Genomic DNA, 21,052 nt, shown 5'->3' with positions numbered 1-21,052 from the left:
GTACATTTCCGGTTTTGCGCTGGAGTGGGAAGTGAAAAGTTCTAAATATGGACAAATTAAAACGAGCTTTAAGTGGTGATGATGCTGACGAAGAGCAAGGAATTGTCACACAAGTAATATCTGATTGCATAAAGATTTCCAAAATTCAATTAGATGTCTCTGTTGTGCTTAACCTCTTGAATTTACCTCTGTCCGAAAATAGGACACACATGCCGTATGCCGACGGACAAAATATGTATGTAAAGCCCCCGATCTGATTGCCGGACAATTGTAAATGAATGTCGTGATCATCCACAACACCACAGGTACCTGTAGTGTAGGGTTAGGGTCGGGGCAAGGGTTAGGCCTAGGGTTCGGGTGAGATAGGGTCAATGAAGGCCAAAGCATCCATGATACAATACCGTATACGAAAACACAAGTTTTTCATCATGAATTGAAAATGCTAAATTCACCCCTACTTTTGCACATTCTGCGCATTCACAACGTACATTTAACGAAACTAGTCCAAATCTAAATCTTACACTTGAAAACCACAATCCTCCAAACATTTGATGAGAAATCGAACTTTGTTTTGAGAATTCGTGATTTCCTTCAAATTTTACTAGCACGCATATCAGAATGAGGCTTCATTGGTTTCCGATCCTGCTTGGCATACAGTAGCCTGGTACCACTGGCCACCGTCAGACGACGCTGTATTGACGAGACGGACGGAGGCCAGGTTCCAGCCAATCTTTGCACGACTCGGAATTCTGAGTCACGAAAGTCGTTGATTTCCAACGTCTTTTTATATTATATTGAAATCATGTTTAATAAACATGAGTTAGTAGTGCTTGCTTGAAATACTCAAATATTGTGTATTTGGTGTAATCATGTTCACAAAATTTTTTTTCGTAGAATACTTTGTGAGATTACGGGTTGGACGTACATAATTGTGAACCGACGGCTCATTATCAATAGACGCTTAAAGCTTCATTTTGTCAACAATTCATTTCCGCATCCATTTTCTAGCATCATTTCGATAAAATCTGCCTTTATTTAACCAATGGAAAAGTACAAAGAAGTACTGGATTTCTCATTGAAATCCAAACTTGCTTTAGGAAGGGTGAATGTTCGCCGTAGTACTGAATATAAGTTTCGCTTTCGGATTTGTTGACTGACAGGCTTCCCCGCAATGACGTCATTATCTATTTATAGACGGTGGCCGGAACCTGGCCTCCGTCCGTCTCGTCAATACAGCGTCGTCTGACGGTGGCCAGTGGTACCAGGCTAGGCATACAGAGGCCGTGGTATCAATCAGGGAAAACCAGAGTTTATCCCAAGGTGAACGCTGGTTGGCAAGGCACGAGGGAAATGGGTGAAATGCATGACTGGGTCATTCTGGGCACAAACAAACTTTGTTGAAATTGTCCAATACGGTACATGTGTACATGTAGGCCCCTTCCCAGATGTATGCATTTCCAACTAGGGGTCAGGAAACAAAACTGCAGTTACACAATGGAACAGTACCGTTTATCATGAATGCAACTTAGCTGAAACTGAGTAATCATTTGTGTATCTGTCTACTCATTGATGAAATGTGACCGGTTCTAACAAAACCAGTCGCACGTCGCTCATAAGATGAGCATAGATAACACCAGGAGATAATAGAAGAAATTGATGTCGTCAGATGTCACAAAAGGCAGACAATAGTGAAATGAACAAACAGTCCGTCTCAACCTAACAAGCTCAGAGCAACATGCGACTGGTTTTGCTGGAACGGGTCACAAATGCCTGGTGTATTCAGAACGTACATCATGCATGCAATTTAACATTTTGAATTCAGTTACTTATTTCAAATTTTTAATGAACAATTTAACAACGTCTGGCCTTAACCCTTTCGCTGCCGGGCTCGTTTTTGCCCAAAATCCCTACACTGCCGGGCATGTTTTGGGGGTTTACAGTAAAAACAGGTAGTAAATTTTGGGCCTTTCTAGCTCATAAACTATCAGAGATAGGAAGTTGGTGTAAAGGAAAAGTTTGTTGAGGTGATACTAAAGTTTCATTTGAAAAAATTTTTTTTGGACTAATTATGAATATGCTAATTAGCTAATTACTAACGAGATACGAGATTTTCTGAAGAAATGACTGTTGTCACATTAAATCCCAGGTTTTTTTTTACAGAATATGACTTTACACAATGCTTTGAACTTGCCAGAGTCACTACTTCATCAATTCAAGGGCATATCTATTGGTTTCTTCAGCCATAACTCGATAAATTCCAGTTGGAAAAAATTTTGAAAAGTACTCAAAGGGGGGATCATCACCCATATCAGGTATGACCCCAGGGGTATCATGAGCAGGGTGAAAATCAGGCCAAAAGTCATTTTGAAACCTATCACCTTGACCCAATCTTCTCCATCCATCTCTATCAGCGTAGCCCCTATAATCCAACAAACGATCTGGAACTGGTGGTCCAAAGGGGTTAACACGTGTTGGGGGTGGGTTCCCGCCATCAGAATCATCATCTGACTGCCGTACGTCATCTACCATGTCTACACTTTCATTATCAGAATCTGGCAGTTCAAAATCATCGTCAATCTCACTCATTTCACTTCCACTATCCGCAAAAATTGCATCTAAAACCTGCTCACCTGACAATGTAACCCTTCTTGCTGCCATATTTGTTTACAAAGTTCAGATGTTGTTTACTCCAAATCTTTGAGAAGCAACATACAAAAATTTTCGTGGAAATATAAAGCATTGGCTGTGTACAATACATACATGCAGCCACCAATTCGGTATTTAGTTCATTGGTCTTTGGAGAGATGGCGATACTTGCGATAGTGATCTGTCGATGATCGTCGACGGCCGGCAGTGAAGGGCAACTTTTTCCCGTCGATGATCGTCGACCAGCGGCAGCGAAAGGGTTAATATCGATTCGTTCTGTCCATTTTCCCAGGCTGAGCAAAGGTCATCAACACCTCTAACTCATTTGCGAAGTTCGAAATCCATCCAGGTTCTAGTCTCATGGGCTTCCAGGTTGTACTCTTGTGGGCTTTCAGGTTCTTGGTCTTGTGATTTTGTCAATCCAGTTTCATTCTGTTTAAAATTAGCATCTTTGGTTATTCTCGGCATTTGACCAGGTGTGATGCCTTACATATGCAGATCTGAGGGATATTTTTAATGTGGTCTCTGTTGTGCGTAGATTTCAGATAAATTAAAAAAATTGACAGGGCAGTCTCAGCCTGAGGAGGATGAAGAGGTGAGTTTCTTACATTGCTGCATCCGCTCGATTTGTGGACATTTCAATCTAATTTGATCACTTTGAACTATTCTAAATGATTCAATCATTTGAATTTCGTGTTTTTAGCCACTCATGGATACATCAACGTTGAAAAAAGTATGAATACATCAGTTATTACTACCCCTTCAAAAAATGGTGTAATGGGACTTTATCGGGTCTTGCATTTACAATGAATCTTATTCTTGGTTATGAAATCACTAATGCAGAAAGACCTCTGCAGGTCTTGTGATGAGGGTTGCATGTCCCGGCTCTTGCATTTACAATGAATCTCATTCTCGGTTATGAAATGACTAATGCAGAAAGACCTCGGCAGGTCATGTGATGAGGGTTGCATGTCCCGGCATTATTACAGTCATTTCAGTGTTCATACTGCTTTCCTTTGATTTCCGCAACAATATAAGATAACCTTGTTTAGTCTGTCTTTGATTTGACCTACCATATTTCATGGTCAGTAAATCAATGACGAATGTTGATGTTCAATGTTGATTATGCTTCACACATGACTTGAGAGGGCTGTATTATCAATACTTTAAAATGTGATATCTACTTGTCCAGCTAGAGAATATTAATTAAGAATCTTGAATATAGGAAGTAGAAGAAACACTTATTCTTCATACTAGATCATTCTTAATCTCCATGTCAGCATTGGTGCTTCGCTTCTGTTTGGGCTTGAGGATTTCTCTCAGTCAGTGGTCATTGCGGGCAGTTCAAATTCCAAATGATGGGACAACGTAGCAGAGCTCCGATTTAACTAATTCCCATGTTGAGACGGTACTTCTCCTCAGAGTGGGTTGTCGCTGAAGGTCTCTGATGTAGAGATATTGCATCGAAAAACGTGCGACAACTCGGAACTCATTTTTTTTGGATTGATTATATGCATTATTTAGCCCTAATAAGAAGGAATTGTTTTATACTTGTTTGCCATGTGATTGTTGTTTAGAATGTGATAGGGGAGTCGAAAGCCCAAAAAAATTTGAAGAAAAAGTTTATTTTTTTTGCAACAGGCTGCTGTCCCCGGCCGACTGTCGGCACCTGGGGCAGCTTGTCGGTTTTCTGGTGCTCCCTGGTTCAGCATGTCGCCCCAACAACCTGCTTGAGTAGTACAAACCCTGCGTACCAACTTTTTTACTGAACTCAAACGGTCAAATCTGTTGAAATCGCCTGGAGTTGAATATGGTAGGATACCGATTTGCTGCCTATCATAGCAGCTGCGCCTTGCTGTAGGTGTTGATTTGATTGATGACTGTAAATTATCTGATAATAATTAAAATTTGAATTGCATATTTCGATGCTCATGGTGGTTCATTCATTGCCATGCACCTGTTGCGCTGGATCCAACTCAACTGACATTACTTTCTAAGAGGACTCTGTTTGTAAACTGATGCCAATCCTTGAAGGGCATGACAGGTGCTTGGCGTACAGTCAATTGTTTTTGAATGACAGAAAAAAAATGAAAATGTGAAAACAAGGGAGTGATCGATTCAAGAGTTTCGACATTGTAAGAAGATAAGACCAGGCTTGTTGGTGTGTAGGCACTCGGTATCCACTTGGAGGAAGATTTGGACTATGGTGGCAAGCCTGGAAATAAGAGTGTTAAATGAGATTGCTCGTCAATCCACGTGACTATCAGAGACACCTGCAGTGAAAATATTCAACTACTTCGGTTTCCATATAAGGGATAGTCATTAGCATATTTCTACTACAATGTTTACTATGAGTCTAAGCACGTGGGTCACCCAGGTGGCTCCGCAAGCGAGGTAACTTGACGAGGCATGGTGTTACACTATACAAATGTAATAGTACCTTACGAATCCGCATGGAGCGCGTTATCGATAATGGTCGCAAATAATGTCAAAAACATAAAAAGTTATCGTAAATATTGTTATATTTCTGGATATTGGAGTATGTAAATGATAAGGAGACCTAAACCAATGACAGACCAGTATCCTATGAACCTTACTAGTGATTTGGGGTTCTTGAAACTCCTTAGATTTATCAATGAAAGCTTATTCCCGCCTTAGGTTTTTACCGGGCCATTCATAGCACACCAATTTCTTAAGCGTTTTAACGAAAACTGTCCTTTAACTGTCGGTCAATGACTGTCAGGCACCAGGAATGCAGATTGTGATTTTAGAGGTTTTGACAGGTACTCATGAGTTGCCGTCTGACTCTTTGACAGGTACCAACTGCTAGTGGTTATAACAATAATCCATTACATGTTCAGACGGCAAAATGCTGTGTGACAGGCACAAAAGTCGGCTATCTGCTGGGATTACTATAAATGACCATGAGAGAGATAGAATCAATACTGTCTAGATAACACTTTGTCACGTACCAATGTTAACACTAATTCCAGGCTTGCAGTGGTAAGTCAAAGTTTTTTATAATGAGAAAATTTAGTTCCTGCCACTCGGACTCACTGACACCAACATCGGGTGGTGCATTGATACTGACAACCTCAGACTGAGGTTTTGGCAGCACTTTGTATTGTAAGGCTAAGAAAAGTGGTAGCTGTTCTTTACTGATAAATGTCCTGACTGGCACATTTGGTGGGATACATCCTGGGACTATTTCCTCACTATATAGTAGAACCTCCCTTAGCGGTCACCTCCCTATTAAGGACAACCTCTATTCAGGACACTCGTTCTGGTCCCAAATTGGTTGTTTCCATTCAATTTGACCTCTCTAATCAGGACACCTCTCTATTAAGGACAGCATTTGTCAGTCCCGAGAGTGTCAATAATAGAGAGGTTTTACTGTACTTACTATTATGAAAGATGAGTTATCATTTACTCTAATTAGTGCCAAATATTTTTTTGCTTTGATGTGACATTGGTCAATATGGTTTGGGGAACGTTCTTCTTTATTTTTGATGCTGAGCAGTGGTGAAAAGTATTGTAGTGCTTATGATTTGGTGTCGGACTGAGAGTTCAGTGAGTTGAAGTCTTTGTTTTTGAATCTAAATTGAAGGAAGCATTCTATGATGGCAGTTGGTGATAGAACTTAGCCTTGAAGTTGAAGTTTAATACAACAAAATTATCGTGGTACTTGGTAGACTCTGGGTCTTTTTGAATATGTTGCATCAGTTTGTTTTGTCATGGACGCCTTTGGTGATCAGTCGTTTTCTTGGAATTGTTTTTATTGGGAAACAGTATTCTTTGCTTGCATGGTTGATCTAATATCATCCAGTCTTGTCTGGCATTATCCGTCAACAAGTTTTCCATGTTCACTCACTCTTGTGGACAATCCTATTGATTTTGATTTGAGAGACTTCAAAAACTTGGTGTGTGGATAATAAGGGTCTCATAACAACATCAGAATTGACCTACCTAAAATCATTGCAACTTGACCACTTTGTGGGTTCTAGATGGCCACCGTTGAATAGTTTATTTTTTGTCAACTTCATAAACACTGATCCTGTGCGAGTCAAAGTAGGGAGGAGACAGATCCTGTCATCTTTTATCTAAAGAAATGCATAGGCGTAGTGCAGAATTCATATCAACAAAGTCATTGACCATGATAAAGAGTTTCAGTTTCATCGGTGCATAAATTCAGTGATAATGTCGGACTTAAACATTCTTATGTCAGTGTTTCAACCTGAGCAAAGCTTTCAGTCCCATCTGGTTGGTTTCATACAGAGCTCTTTCAATGGTCTATATTTTATTTTAAAAGTACAGAATGGTGATACAATATAAGAACACTGCCCGAGTGTCTGTCAAATTGTTGCTCGGATCAGACTCTGATCCAAGCCATCATATCGCACAGTACGGTGGCTGTAAAAGGCCACGCGAAATCTTTTTTTAGAATGCCCGAATGGTCGTTATGATAACTCGAGCGCTCGAGTTATGAAAAATAAACTCGGGCATTCTAAAAAAGATTTTGCGTGACCTTTACGTAAGTCGAGCGCTCGAGATATAAGTCGAGCGCTCGAGATATAAGTCGAGCGCTCGAGATATAAGTCGAGCGCTCGAGTTATAAAAAATAAATTCTGGCATTCTAAAAAAAAGATTTTGCGTGGCCTTTTACAGCCACCGTACGCACAGGCCGGGGAAACTAATGCATATTCCCAGAAATACCAAGAAAATGTTGATCAAAAGGCAATACATGTATTGTCATTTTTGGGCCAAAAATCTCTCATGACATGAAGTCATGGAAGACGTAAGTTTTGAGGTAACGATGTCACGACTTCACACCGATGTCGTAAGCCGACAGTCGGGGAATTCCAACGTAATGACGTAACAAAAGACGGCAATGAATATGATGTGAAGTTGTCAAGGGGCTTTCTCCAGATTGCAACTTAGTGCAATCCGGTTACGATTATTGCATCCTAGTTCGAGTGGTAATTCTTTCAAACTTTCTCACACATTTTTGTTCAACATAAGTTTCAATGAGATTTCAACTGGCGGGGCTTCATTTTGAAGCAAAAACATTCCTTCAGGACATCTCAATGATTTTGCAGAAGTTGGCACACTTTTTGTGACAAATTCTGATGTTTTTCATAGCATGTCTGCCGGATTAATGCATTAGGGTATATGATAAAATATAGTTGAGAATATCATCCATTCACTGTTGCATATTGACAAAAGTGAGTGCAGTGTCCCCCGGACATTTCATTATGAGATTGCAGGGCCTGTTCTACATCTTGAAAAAGTAAAGCATCTTAAGCCATGATTTACATGTACATGTATTGTAATATTTCTGAACACCCACCAGTAAACCACGTTGAAATATTTGGCCAGACCTGTCAGTGGTTAAGTTTGACAGTAGTTTTGGTGCAAGTGGATGAATAACATGATTATGATAGACCACTATAGTTAATTTCTACAGTTAAAAAACTAGATTTCTCTTAATATTTGGTTTAAACTTCTCATATCTTTTCCTGCAAACTTAACTTGAAATAGTTAGTGGTTTGTACTATTTGTTACTCTACTGAAACCATTGTGGACATTGAAAATTGAAGAGCAGTGCACGGTGCAGAACTTATGAAGTCCAGTGGGTTTTTCGTAGGTGTTTGTGTAGAGATGCAGCAGTCTGTAGTGTATGTATCTTATCTATTTTCCAGATTTACGAAGGTTCTTCCCTGAGTTGGTCAACAAGGATAAAAGGATTTTTGATATGTTTTGTATTAGGTGTTGTCCTGTCACTTCTGGTAAGTTAAAAATATCTTAGCATCCTGGTAACTCACACTTCATACCAGTCCTCAACACTTTGGGATCCCAATGACACATAGCAGTTCAGTACCCAACAAGAGTAGAACCTCCCTTAGCGGACACCTCTCTAATAAGGAGTAATATTTCACCTAAAGTGTGATCCATTTATGGCATGAATAATGAGCACTAATAATGACTTTCGATGTGTTTAATTTCAGGGCTCTTTTTGTCTATTCCTTCCAAGTGGATTGACCATTTTTGCCGTTTTTTATACGATAGGAAATTTACTTTCACTATCAAGGTAAGTGATGACATACATGTGGAGCGTCATGCATTTTATCATACTGGAGAGAATGCAATGCAAGCGAATATTGAAATATGACTTTTTGGAGATTTGCTACATTGAAGCCAAAGAATATATGGTGGGGGAATGTCCTCACCTTGTGACGTCATGTGCTCAGCTATGACGTCATGATTGTGAGCTCTCCTGGCCAAATAACAATCACTTGTGTGTTCTGCTCACCCTGAAATAGGCACATGTCTGGTTGCTATTGCACCATGACATTCATACACCCAATGTATTTTGTATGTGGTCAATCATAGCCTTTGAAATTGTGACCAAAATTGTTTGTATGAAATGGTTTAAGGAATTGAAACCAAAATGGAGGTATTGAGTGTCTCACCGTCAAAACACTATGAGTGTGGTGCTAAAATGTTGGCCTTAAGGCCATGGGAATGATTAATCCTGTTTACCGTCCGAGAGATTTAAAAAGATGATGAGGCTTTTTTTAGCTCAGCTGACTAAGTCAGCCGAGCTTGTCAAATAAGTTGTTCAGTGGCGTCCGTCTGTCCATCCATCCATCCATCCGTCCGTTAAACCCCTGGTGCACATTTTGTAACCGTAAGACCTAGAGACTTCAATGTTGCATTTCTGGATACTTCTGGTCAAACTCTACTTTCAAAACAAAATTTGTCGCCATTCGACCTACTTCCTGCGAGCGAGAGTGCATGAAGGAAACTGGCCTATATCGGCCTAGGAGCAGCAGAATTAGTCGAAATATGCTCTAATATTAAGATAAAATTCTTGAAAATCTATTTTATTGAGAAAAAGTTCAAAATTTTAACAGGAGAGGGCGCTACCTGCCTTTTAATTATTTCTGCCGATTCAAATTCCCGCCCGATGACGTCAGCCATCAATGAAGTCTCCTATTTGCCAGTTCTCAAAACATGGCAGCTACACAACAAAAGCAGTAGCTCCAGGAATAAATCACTGTTCACTTCAGCTTCGTAATCGATTGTACCCCCACTTTATTGTGTTTTGTGTGGTGTTCCTATTCAATCAACGATGTAAGGCCTTATTATGTTGGTTTTAATTGAGAAGGTGCATTATAAGCGGCGTACGAAATACCGAAGCGGAGACAAAATGGTGGCATGTTGTTTACGCTATGTGCAATAATGTTGGAGCTCAATGACACTCAAGTACCCAATTTTCTGCTTAAAAAGTAGTCTGGTAGGCGATATTATCACTAGTTCGTTTCAGTGGTAGTCATAAGGTCTTTAGGGACTAAATTCAGAAATTAGTTCTTGAATATTTGGCGACATTGTGAAAACGATATCGGAAGTGCATGCTCTGTTCGCGATGACATCGCCGATGTATTTTGAAGTGGAGAATTCCCACAGTATGTGCAGTGAATCGGCATGATTCTGTTCGCCTATTATATTTTAGTTCTACGATTCTTTCATGAGTAAAAAGTAGACATTCTAAGCAATACAATAATGTCACTCCCATAAAAATTGATTGGAAATTGAGGGAGCTACGGCATTCTCTTCGGCAACTGGGAGCGCTGAAAAAATACATTGCATACTGTAGAATACCAAATGGCACATTTTAAAAAGCGCTCATTGGACAACGTAGGGAATCACCAGAAATGACGTCATCGCTGGTCTAAATAGAAAACTACGGTGGCGCAGTAGAGCACAAGAAAAGGTTTAGCATTAACTTCGTCATGCAAGCTTCAGCAACAAAACGATTTCTCATGAATGATTTATTTGATCATCATCAGCTTGTTTCCCCTGATAGATAAAAAATGATTTACAATTTCCATCAAAGTTTTCTATTTTGTGTATAGTCACATGTTATTTAACTGGCAAGGAGCCAAGCAGTTTTGAATATTCGCGGGAAAATACTTCGTACTTGTAAACAAGGCTATGACAATGAGTATCCTCATTCATGGCATAAACTTCATGTTTCGGTAAATATTTTCATACGATGATTTCACCCGAATTATGGTCAGGATTGAGGAATGAACAGTGGCATAATTATGTCAACCAAAAACATTGGTACCGTAGTGAACGCAAAAGGATATCTAATACCATGGAGCATGCCATTTTCATGCATAATGAACTAAACACCGGGAAGATATTAATGATATTAACTCAGCTGAGCGCCAGGCCCTTGGGCCTCTTGTTCATTTTTCATTATTCATTATCGGTTTACGGTCTGATTTACTGGTCAAAACACGCGATTCAGCAAGTTCCAGTAAATGGAAATCGGGTCGGTCATCAACATGAGGCATTGAAAAAATTTCATTATTATGATGAAGAGCCTACCCTGCCAAGTTTTTATTGTGTTTTTCAATCATTTAAGGTTAAGATGAACCACTGGAAAGATTATTAAATAAAAAAATGATGGCAACAATAAAATAAATAAATTTTTAAAAAATAATGAAAATATTTCATGTTCGCTCAGAACCCATGCGGGAGGTGGACGGTAAACAGGATTAATAGTTCCCATGGCCTAACGGAGGCAACAGCCAATGTTTTGGCAAAGTTTCTTTTCTAAATCACCTGAAATTTTTGATAATAAAGTGTGATTTTGAATGCTTTTTGACTGTTACCATATTCTGCACCAACCCAAGTGGTTATGTTTACCTAATCAATGACCGCTGTTATGGTCGCCTAATCTATAACTGCTGTCTTCAAAACGAGGCTTCATACATTGTCATAGGCGCATAGTGCATTTACATTGTAAATTGTGGTTCATTTTAAATCAAGATATTGTCTTAGAATTTAATAAAATTTCTCCTTGATATATTATTAACAAGTAATGAGACTCTGCAATTATCATTATTGTGCAAGTTACATGTAGTCTTGTATATGAAGATCCTTTCCATTTCAGCACATGCTTCTTGATGGGTCCTGTCAATCAGTGTAAAAAGATGTTTGCTGAAACCCGGATCATTGCAACAATAATAGTATTTGTAAGTACTCATTTGGAATCTGCAAAACACTGAAAGAAAGACGTCAGATCAGAAAGAAAACCAGGACTGACACCAAATAGTTGTACACATCAACGCCTTCACCGTCAATGATATCTTTAAGTTGCACTAAATACATACAAACATCACACAAACTGTATATACAGCTGGTCACTCCAGTCTCCCATGTGTACTTTCTGGCTGGCTATCCTCCCATGTATGTAAATATTAGTTACAGGCTTGAAACACATATACCTGCACAATGAACATGATAAGGTTGGCGCCATGGTACTCTCTAGAGAATGCTTTGATGCATCATAATGGAAAGATGCTGTCTATTTTACATCATTTGACAGGCGACATGAATACCTGGAGGCACCTTCCATTATGTGTCTTCTGTCATTACAAATGAACTGTGAGCTGCCCTAATACACGATGGTAACACATAATATTTAGGCGAAAGTTGCTGTGCATCTGACTTGAAATATGCCCAAGCCTTCCATGGACGCCAACATTTTGTTACAAAATTTGATTGATAGATAGTGATTTTGTGGACTGATGTGGTTTGCAGTCTCACCATGGAATATCAATTCCCCAAATTGCCCAGCATCTTGTCAGGCCTTCCAGTCTGCCGAGCTTGCCTGTCCTGGGAGAGGAAAATTTATTCAATAAAGTTAGAAAAACTGCGTTGTTGGGTCTTTCAACAAAATATTGTTGTCTTCATCTGGTGATACTGATAAGGTTCTTCAAGCATGATTTGCATCAAATAAAGAAAAAAAATGCACTGTTGGTTTGTACTATGGAAATCCAACAGGTTGTAAAATATGCATGTATGGATTTTGTGCATGCACCACAGAGTAACCTGCTGGTTAATTTACCTCGAAATTTAATGCACATGATGACATATTGTCTGTTACCAGATGGACACAGTTTGTTAAAAAAAATTTACCAACCAGTTCACATTTTGGATGTTTTTCTTGTGAGGCAGCCATTCTCCCAGGCCTCAAGAAGCACTATCCAGGGCAGCTTTCGATCAGTTGGAAGGCCTGATAAGATGCTCAGCAATCTGGGGGATTCATTCTCCAGGGTGAGTCTGTATATTGCATTGATGTAAGAAGCCTTCGGTCGAGCTGCATTTGAAATTGCCATTGATCCTTTTGTTTTACATGTCGTGTCGTGCCCGGTCCAGTTTTGTTTGAATCTGGCAATTTCTAGATTAAAACCTTTCTGTTTTAGGTGTGTTTGGTTCTTACACTTATGGCAGCATTGTGGGTAAGTATCAATCAAATAATCAGTCAATCAATCAATCATTCCTTAATTGTACTGACCACAGTTTCTGCCAAATCAAATCTTATTCTATTAATTGGGAAATAATGTCTTCGCAGTGTCTGTCAGTCTCAGTGCTGGGGTTCTCCAGCTGATGACAAAAAATGTGACTCTGATATTCTCTATGCTCTGAGAGAGGTCAAATGAAGCATATATTTTTAAATAGGTGCAACTGAACGTCCTTTGAATATAACTGAATGTGTCCCATTTTTCAATTTCAGTGGAAGATTGCTGGTCTGGCTATTCTGTTTTGTGTCCTTCAGTTTCTTGCTCTGACATGGTATTCGATATCATATATTCCGTTCGCACGGTAAGTTTCAAATTTCAGGCGAAGCCATCGCAATGACCCCTGAACTAGTGGTGAATCGAATTTAACACAAATTAATAACCTTTAATCTCTCATGATCCACCGTCTTAGCATAACTTTATTTGGGCATTCTTCATGATGTGAATTACACAGCATTACAAAGTTATGGCACCATTTGTTCCAATGAAGATTTGGGAAGATCAGTGGCGTAGTGGTCAGAGAACCGGGCTCATAATCAGGAGGTCATGGGTTCGATTCTCGGAAGGTCACCGCTGTTTCGTCTTTGTGTCCTTGAGCCAGGCACTTTACCCTACTTGCTTCTCTCCACCCAGGAGTAAATGGGTACCTAGCTGGCAGAGATGGCAAACTATGTATGTTAGTCGTGAGCGCTGTATAGCTGCAGCTCGGACCTGTGATACTCCCAGAGAGTAGAGCTTGAATCCTGAATGTACAGGCCAATAGCTAGGGGTAATAAAGTGAAGCGCTTTGAGCGACTGAAACCAGTTGGATTTAGCGCTATATAATTTTCATGATTATTTTATTATTAATGACGTAGCGTCTGCCTTTTGTAATGCATTGTAGAATATTGCATCCTGACAACGCGATAAGGAAGATTAAACGTTGCCGTTCGTGCTAACGTTGATTTTAACCTTTTTCAACAACCCGGTCCTGACTGGTATTTTGGGCCATTGTAGCGTGTGTCACAACAACGCTCTGGTCTGAAATACCAGTCTTAACTCTTTGAGTGCCCATCGATTTTCGCAATTTGCCTCTAAAGTGCCCATGAGCCGACAGCACATCTGGGAAATCCCCACTTCATCAACGATCGTTAGACACTGTTTCGCGGCGATTACAAGGACACCTACTGTTCTGGTGATGAACTTACGATAAATCGGAAAGTTCCATCATGGGCATTTGGAGGAGAAGACGAAAAAATCATAGTTTTCTGTCAAGGGCACTCAAAGAGTTAAGAGATTAATGTTTTCTTGTTGTTTTCTCACATGGCCCTTTTTTTTCAGTGATGCCATCAAAAAGTGTTGTGCTAGCTGCATGACTTAGATTGTGGACCAGATTCTTCGAGTGGAAGAAAGAAGACGCAAGCCTTGGGCTTGCAAGACATTGGATATCGTGACAGAGGATGATTATTATTTTGGAAAATTCAGGAGTAGCTACATATGAGGATGCTTTGGCGATATGCATGTTGGATCAGTTATAACTTTCTAGAGAAAGTTATGCATGGTAATGTATGTTGATTTTGCCTTTAAGAAAAATATCATGGAATTTCATTGGAGGAAATGAGATAAAAAAAATTTGGTCTACACCCTCAAGCGAGGAGGGAAGTTTGTAAGGTGGAGTGTTAGGAATTTCTGACTGCCATCACCAATGTAATCTTACATGGTTACAGTCTACTGTTTGTTAGAAAAATGTACATGTACACAGACATCCTCCCGATTGTTGGTGTGCAATTAAGGATGTAATCTTTGTGTTGCCTGTGTGATTGTACATGCGTTTTGGCCATACATGAGCACCATGACTCCTCCTTTGAATTGTCACTAATACTGTTTGATTCCACAAATGTTATTTGTTGTTACGCGGGAAATGTTGGACGGACCAAAATTATTTGCTTGTGAAAAGCTTGAAAATTGTTAATTTATTTCAAATTGAATATTGCTTGCCATGGGGCCTTTTGTAAAATATGTTTTATGGAAGATTTGGAGGAGGATGGTTGTGGATTGCTGTATATGTTTCTCATTAGAATACTGGTAACCTTTATTCAAACCACAAAACAACGGAAATTTACGTAGAAGTTTAGGATGTACTGGTATCCCAAATAGGGGCACTCGGATTACAATGAGGAAAATATTTGGGGCACTTTAACCACCAGCATATTCTGGCTATTGGAATGGTAAAATGTGCTCCTGAATACCTTAATGTGGTCACACTGGCGTTTTGATACGAATTGAATGCGCTTTAAAAAACAAAAAAATTGCTTCAAATTCGGATTCAGTGTGAACAGAGCATAGGAGTACCATGAAAACATTACAAATCAAGTTAGACCCTTGCTCCTGTTTATGTTTGGTGATAGATTGAATGAGTGCAAGCAGAAATTATGGAATTCAACACCTTGGTAAAATTTCACTTCATGTTTATTTTTGGTGATAGATTGAATAGAGTGCATGCAGAAATTATGGAATTCAACACCTTGGTAAAATTTCACCTCATTTTATAGTTCAGGTAACCTCGACCCTATCCGCCGTACAGCGGAGTGTCAAGAAAGCCTCGTTGATTTACCCGAGGCGAGCCATACATTTTCAGTGCATACAGTGGATGCACTGTCAATATTGAGTGCTCTGGTATTCCTGGTTATTCACTTGGCTCAAGGTTACCCATGCTTGTGAGAAACACATGACCGGACACCGGAAGCTGACGCCCCCAAATCTAGTTCATGACGAGTGAAATGCCGTCAAGTACCAGTCTCTGTAATGAGTGAATGGACTGGTGAAAGAGTCTATTCATTTTACGGTTTGAACAAAGGTTTTGGTCTAATGGATTACCAACATAGATGAATGTTTGTGAACAAATTTTTTCAGATTGCGGCCCTCGTTGAAAGGCTCCCTTTCTGATGAGTGTTGTTACTGTGCACATTTTAAGCTATGTCCATTCGAAATAGCTGTCTAGTTTCTCTAATTATGTAGCTGTTTAGTTGTGTTCACAGGAGTGATGGGTTATGATATAGTAATATATGGTATAACCAAGAATGAATAAAGATTAAGAATTTGGGACCAACACTACAGCATCTTAACTAGAACTACATGTAGGTTCCACATTTTGACAATAGGGGGCTTTCGCAAGATAATTCGTCTTCTATTCAGTGGCTATCACTACTATTGGCTGGTTGTTGCTTGATTTTTGTCACGAAATACATGCCTCAAATAATGTAACTCGTTTAGTAACGATTATTAGGCTAATAAGGAATGGCTTTAGGATGCAAGACAAATAATGCCCACCATCACGCCATAGCACTGAAAATTAAATAATCAATTTTGTCTCTTGACAAAATGCTCTGTATCTCCTTTATCTTTAGGAGTTCAGAGCTGAATAATGTATCATTTTGTTCGTCTTGGTACAATCTTTACAATGATTTAATAACATTTAGTATCTCTTAATACCCACCCTTTTGAAAAGAACTCGATTTTTTTTAATTTCTGAAGTTCCAAATTCTCAGTCTTTATGAATTCTTGGTATAAACTGAATGTTATTTAATTGAGATAGTGAGTGAGTTTCGTTGGTATAATTTTGTATATACTGACGACATCCATAAAACTGGTGATAATGTAAGCCCATGCAGACTACCATTTGAAAACAAAATAGCCCCTGCTTCAGCACTGCATTTGCCATTGGTTACATTTATAACAGGCTCGTGTTAGTAGGGTTCCCCCAAATGCGTGTTTACAAAATTCGAGGGTTTTGGTAATTCTCAATACTATATTGTTTTGACTTTGTAATATTATTCTAGTGTTTCTTTCCACACAGCACTTCCATAGTTGTTGTTTTTGAAAGTGCCTCAATCATTGCCTTACTACAGAGCCGTATTAATGCTGTTTACATGACATAAAAAAGTGTCATCTCTTCCACTAAGACTAAAATCACTAAAACGATGCAAAATGAGACCTCCTATAGACAAATATGACCAAAATTATATGTCAATTAATTGTAGATGGATAAAGAAACTCCTGGCCCTGTGGTCGAGCAATTATTGTACTTGAGTGTCACTGCAGTGAGACGTGTTGCCTGGTTATGTGCCCGCCGGAACACATTCTTTTACTGGTGCTTCTCAACTGGCTATGAAAGCCAAGAGGTATCTATGGTGCATGCATTGAAAACAACCTTAAGATAATTCTCAAAGAGCAGGGAAATCTCGTTCCCAAGTTTTCCTCTCAGTGGCCTCAGTCAGTAGTTAAACTTGACAAGTGCAGCAGCAGCAGCATGACCTGCAAAATGTTGGTGGAGGGCCAAAGCATCAGCCAGTTCAAATAGTTTAAACGCAACAACCAAGCAACCAGGAACGCATGTGACCGTGGCAACATTTGAACCCGACATCAGCATGTCAATTCCTGTAAAGAAGTTGCTTTGTTAAGGGTTGACCATGGAAATGGCCATTTTGGCTGGAACTTGAAATCAAGAAGCAATTAGAACTCCTTCAAAACGTAGTGAATGTTAATTTAAAGGGCTGGAGTCTGTTCTTTGTTTTCCAGAGAACAGCCTCCGGCCCTTGAAATGAGCATTCAATTCATTTGGAAAGAGTTCTAATTGCTTTAGGATTTGGAGGTCTAGCCAAAATGGCGGTACCTGTGGTCAACCTTTAATTTTCGTGATAGAGATGTTCGTGTAAGATTGCATGGAATCGCCCAATGAGGCTGACCGTGTAAATTTTCACGAGCGAGATGCCTGAGTAAATTTGCATGGAATTACAGTAGAACCTCTCTTAGTGGACACCTCTCTATTAAGGACACCAGTTTTGGTCCCAAACTGGTTGTTACCATTCAATTTGACCTCTAATCAGGACACCTCTCTATTAAGGAGAGCACTTGTCAGTCCCAGGGGTGTCATTAATAGAGAGGTTCTACTGTACATGATCGAGATGCCCCTTTATCTTATCTGGTGACAAAAAGCGCTATCTCACAAGGTCCGATCTAATCCAAAAAATGTGGCAATTTCCAAAAAAACATCTGGATTGAATCTAGATCAATGTCGATTATTTGGGCCATTTATATGCGTGTTTTTATCCAATGTGGAGACGAGGTCGCATTTTTTTATGTCTTGTATTTATGTGAGTGAAATATGTATACCCTTGACTATAGTTCATCCAAGTGGTTCTTCCTCCCTAAATATAGTTTGTAATACCATGTTCATTGGGACAATTTCATGCTACCTCTTTACAATGTAAGTCAGCGACATATCAAAGCCAAATTCAGTGTATGGGTACGTATAGGCATTAGTAAGAACCCTATTGAAAAGTAGGTCACCTTGTCTAAATCCAAGATGGCTGCCGCCTTACCAGTTGAAATCTGAGACAAGACCACCATTGATTTTTTAAGCCTTTTAGCAGTTAAATTGTCTATGTTTGACCGCGACGCATCAACTACTGCGTAGGGTTGTGAATCTGAAATTTTGATATGATATTCCGGACAGTCAGGCAAGTAAATGGTGAAAAGTAAACTGGTAGTTGACCATGGAATTTTTTTGATAATCGACAAATTGGACAGATGTTGATATTTCCACTCTTTTCAGCCAACTAGCAGAAAAATCTCAAAACACGCCCCATTGCCAAATTAGCAAAATTCAAAATTAATTTTTTCATCAAATAATTTCTTCATATATCTGTAGACTTGCCACACCAAATATCTTTTCAATACCTCTCCAAATATGCACTTGACAGTTAAAAACATACTTGCGTCTAATTGATAGATCTGGACCCTCCAACCTATGAATATTCAATGGTGGTCTTGTCTCATCTCGCTTGTGCACTTGTGAGCGCGATATATGGAGACGTCACCAGCGTAACAAAGCCAAATTCAGTGTGTGGGTACATATAGGGTTGTTACTTATGCCTATCGAAAAGTAGGTCACCGCATTAAATTCCAAGATGGCTGCCGCCTTAGGTGATGCAATCTCGTGAGTGCACTTGTCAGTGCAGACACCCTTTTATAGCAACAGGGGACCTGGGCGTAACGCTAGTTGGTTGCTGAAAACTGATGTTACTGTGTACTATTCAATGAGGATGTTAAAAGAACAGTTAAAATAAATTGATATCAACTTGGTTTGTAAACACTCGGAGTCTCTCAATTGCTTTAATTTCTATCAACAGCAAAGTTGACTTTGCATTATCTTAAAAACATCTGGTGATTTTTTGTATGATGCGCTATTTTTGAAATGAATGTGATCTAAAATGTTGTCACCAAACCATTTTCAATAGTGACATGTTCTTATCGGTAGTTATTTGTTATTTCATCATCATTGTCTATGTCACTATTAAAAGGTGTCACTGGTGTGCTAGGAGCGGATGTGTGCTAGTTTTTCAATCACATGAAATTTAACCATCAGTCTTGTTGAAAATGTTTTGTACTAGTTGTTTTGTATAAAGACAGTGCCCTTGTAATGGCAAGATGTTGTGCTTGGTGTAAGAGAAGATTCTATTTTGGTGCAAGATATTTGTGCGATTTTCCTCTATTTTTCTGGTGATTGGATATTTTTACAGGTTTTGATGTTTCTCATTCATGAAACTCTACATGTACTTATGTAAGATATTTGAGCAGAATGTTATATTAATGTATGATCTTTAGCATAATGATGGTTCCTTTCTACATGTAGTAGTTTTAGACAAAATTGTATCAGAATGATAACACTGTGTGGCTCTGAGGCATCATCCCTATTAAGGGGGACTATAGGCAGGAGCAGAGGGGCTAATCTGGCCATCTTCAGGTGACAAATATACACAGTAAGGGCCCTGGGTCATGTCAGATTCAGCACTAAATATATTTCTCATACAAGCATGAATCATTTCGACGTACTGTGAGATGTGAGGGACCCCTATTGGCAACTTGCCTGCCTAGCTGCCGCCTATATTGTCCCTTTAATTCATATAATTTCGTATCGTGTGAAAAAGACAATCTATCCATTTTGTGTCTAGCTCGATAAGGTAAACTCAGTTACACATGGTACAAGCGTAAGGTTTACAGATACCATGGAAATGCACTCTGTAAGTGTGAGAAATATTATTATCAAAATTATTCTTATTATCCTCGAAGATAAGACGCCAAGTTCAACTTGCATTTCTAAATGGCAACTTCTTCAAATAAACAGAGATACCCTTGAATCGCAAAATTTTGACACCTTTGATATTTTTAAGATTCGTGATAATTTCTGTAAAAAGCAACATTCTCACAGTTTTTATTTTGGTGGATTACATAACTTCTTTCTGTGTTTGGAATAATTAAACATATTTTGGTGGTTTTTAGCTCACCTCTTAGCAGAGGTGAGCTTATCCCATACCGTGGCGTCCGTCGTCCGTCGTCGTCGTCGTCGTCGTCGTCGTCCGTCGTCGTCCGTCGTCCGTTAGCAGGGCACGTTTCGTAACTGTTAGAGCTATTGAGTTGAAACTTGGTACACATGTACCCTTATGTAATGACACCTTTGAGACCAAGTTTCGGTCCGATTCGTTTCATGGTTTGGCCACCAGGGGGCCAAACGTTAAAAGTGAAAATATGCAATATCTCCCTTAATAGTAGTCGGGAAATTTTGAAAAAAATATGGTAGGTACTTCTAGCAAAGGTGCATCATATATCCTCCGGGTTTTTGATTTGACCTCCTTTTCAAGGTCACAGAGGTCAAATGGTGTAAATTGGCTGTTAGGATGTAACAATGGCACGTTTCTAAACTGCAATGACTATTGATAGCAAATTTGGTACACATTTACCCCTTAGTCAGGTGATCTCAGGGACCGAAGTTTGGTCCAATATGATTCACCACTTGACCACCAGGGGGCAAAATCCAAAAACCTTAAAAATGTGATTATTCCTTAACTTCTTGCCCGATTGCCACCAATTTGATATCATGGGTACATCTAACCACCATACAGTATATGTCACACAGGTTTTTAATTTGACCTTCTTGTCAAGGTCACAGAGGTCAAATGGCGTAAATTCGCCGTCAGGCCGTAACTATGGCA

The 21,052-nt window shown here is 39.3% G+C and overlaps 1 protein-coding gene across 1 annotated transcript; it reads left to right on the top strand.

Moving 5' to 3' along the window:
- The first annotated feature begins 4 nt into the window (after positions 1–4).
- On the top strand, positions 5–20,724 carry LOC135488006 (vesicle transport protein SFT2A-like). Its single transcript, XM_064772365.1, has 7 exons — positions 5–113; positions 8,346–8,432; positions 8,652–8,734; positions 11,612–11,693; positions 12,927–12,962; positions 13,238–13,326; positions 14,343–20,724. The coding sequence occupies exons 1-7, from the start codon at positions 48–50 to the stop codon at positions 14,380–14,382; spliced, it is 483 nt and encodes a 160-aa protein (XP_064628435.1). The 5' UTR covers positions 5–47; the 3' UTR covers positions 14,383–20,724.
- Positions 20,725–21,052: the final 328 nt, after the last annotated feature.

This window comes from Lineus longissimus, chromosome 5 (genome assembly GCF_910592395.1).
Source record: "Lineus longissimus chromosome 5, tnLinLong1.2, whole genome shotgun sequence".
Taxonomy (NCBI): domain Eukaryota; kingdom Metazoa; phylum Nemertea; class Pilidiophora; order Heteronemertea; family Lineidae; genus Lineus; species Lineus longissimus.
The sequence above is the reverse complement of the archived record's forward strand: the minus strand, read 5'-3'. Positions and strand labels throughout refer to the sequence as shown.

What these genes read in the sequence shown, in the direction of transcription:
- LOC135488006 (XM_064772365.1), top strand. Translation starts at nt 48, where the DNA reads ATGGACAAATTAAAACGAGCTTTAAGTGGTGATGATGCTGACGAAGAG. An exon ending in AATTTACTTTCACTATCAAG is followed by an intron (nt 8,735 to 11,611) that starts GTAAGTGATGAC and finishes TTTCCATTTCAG; the next exon opens with CACATGCTTCTTGATGGGTC. An exon ending in CACTTATGGCAGCATTGTGG is followed by an intron (nt 12,963 to 13,237) that starts GTAAGTATCAAT and finishes TTTCAATTTCAG; the next exon opens with TGGAAGATTGCTGGTCTGGC.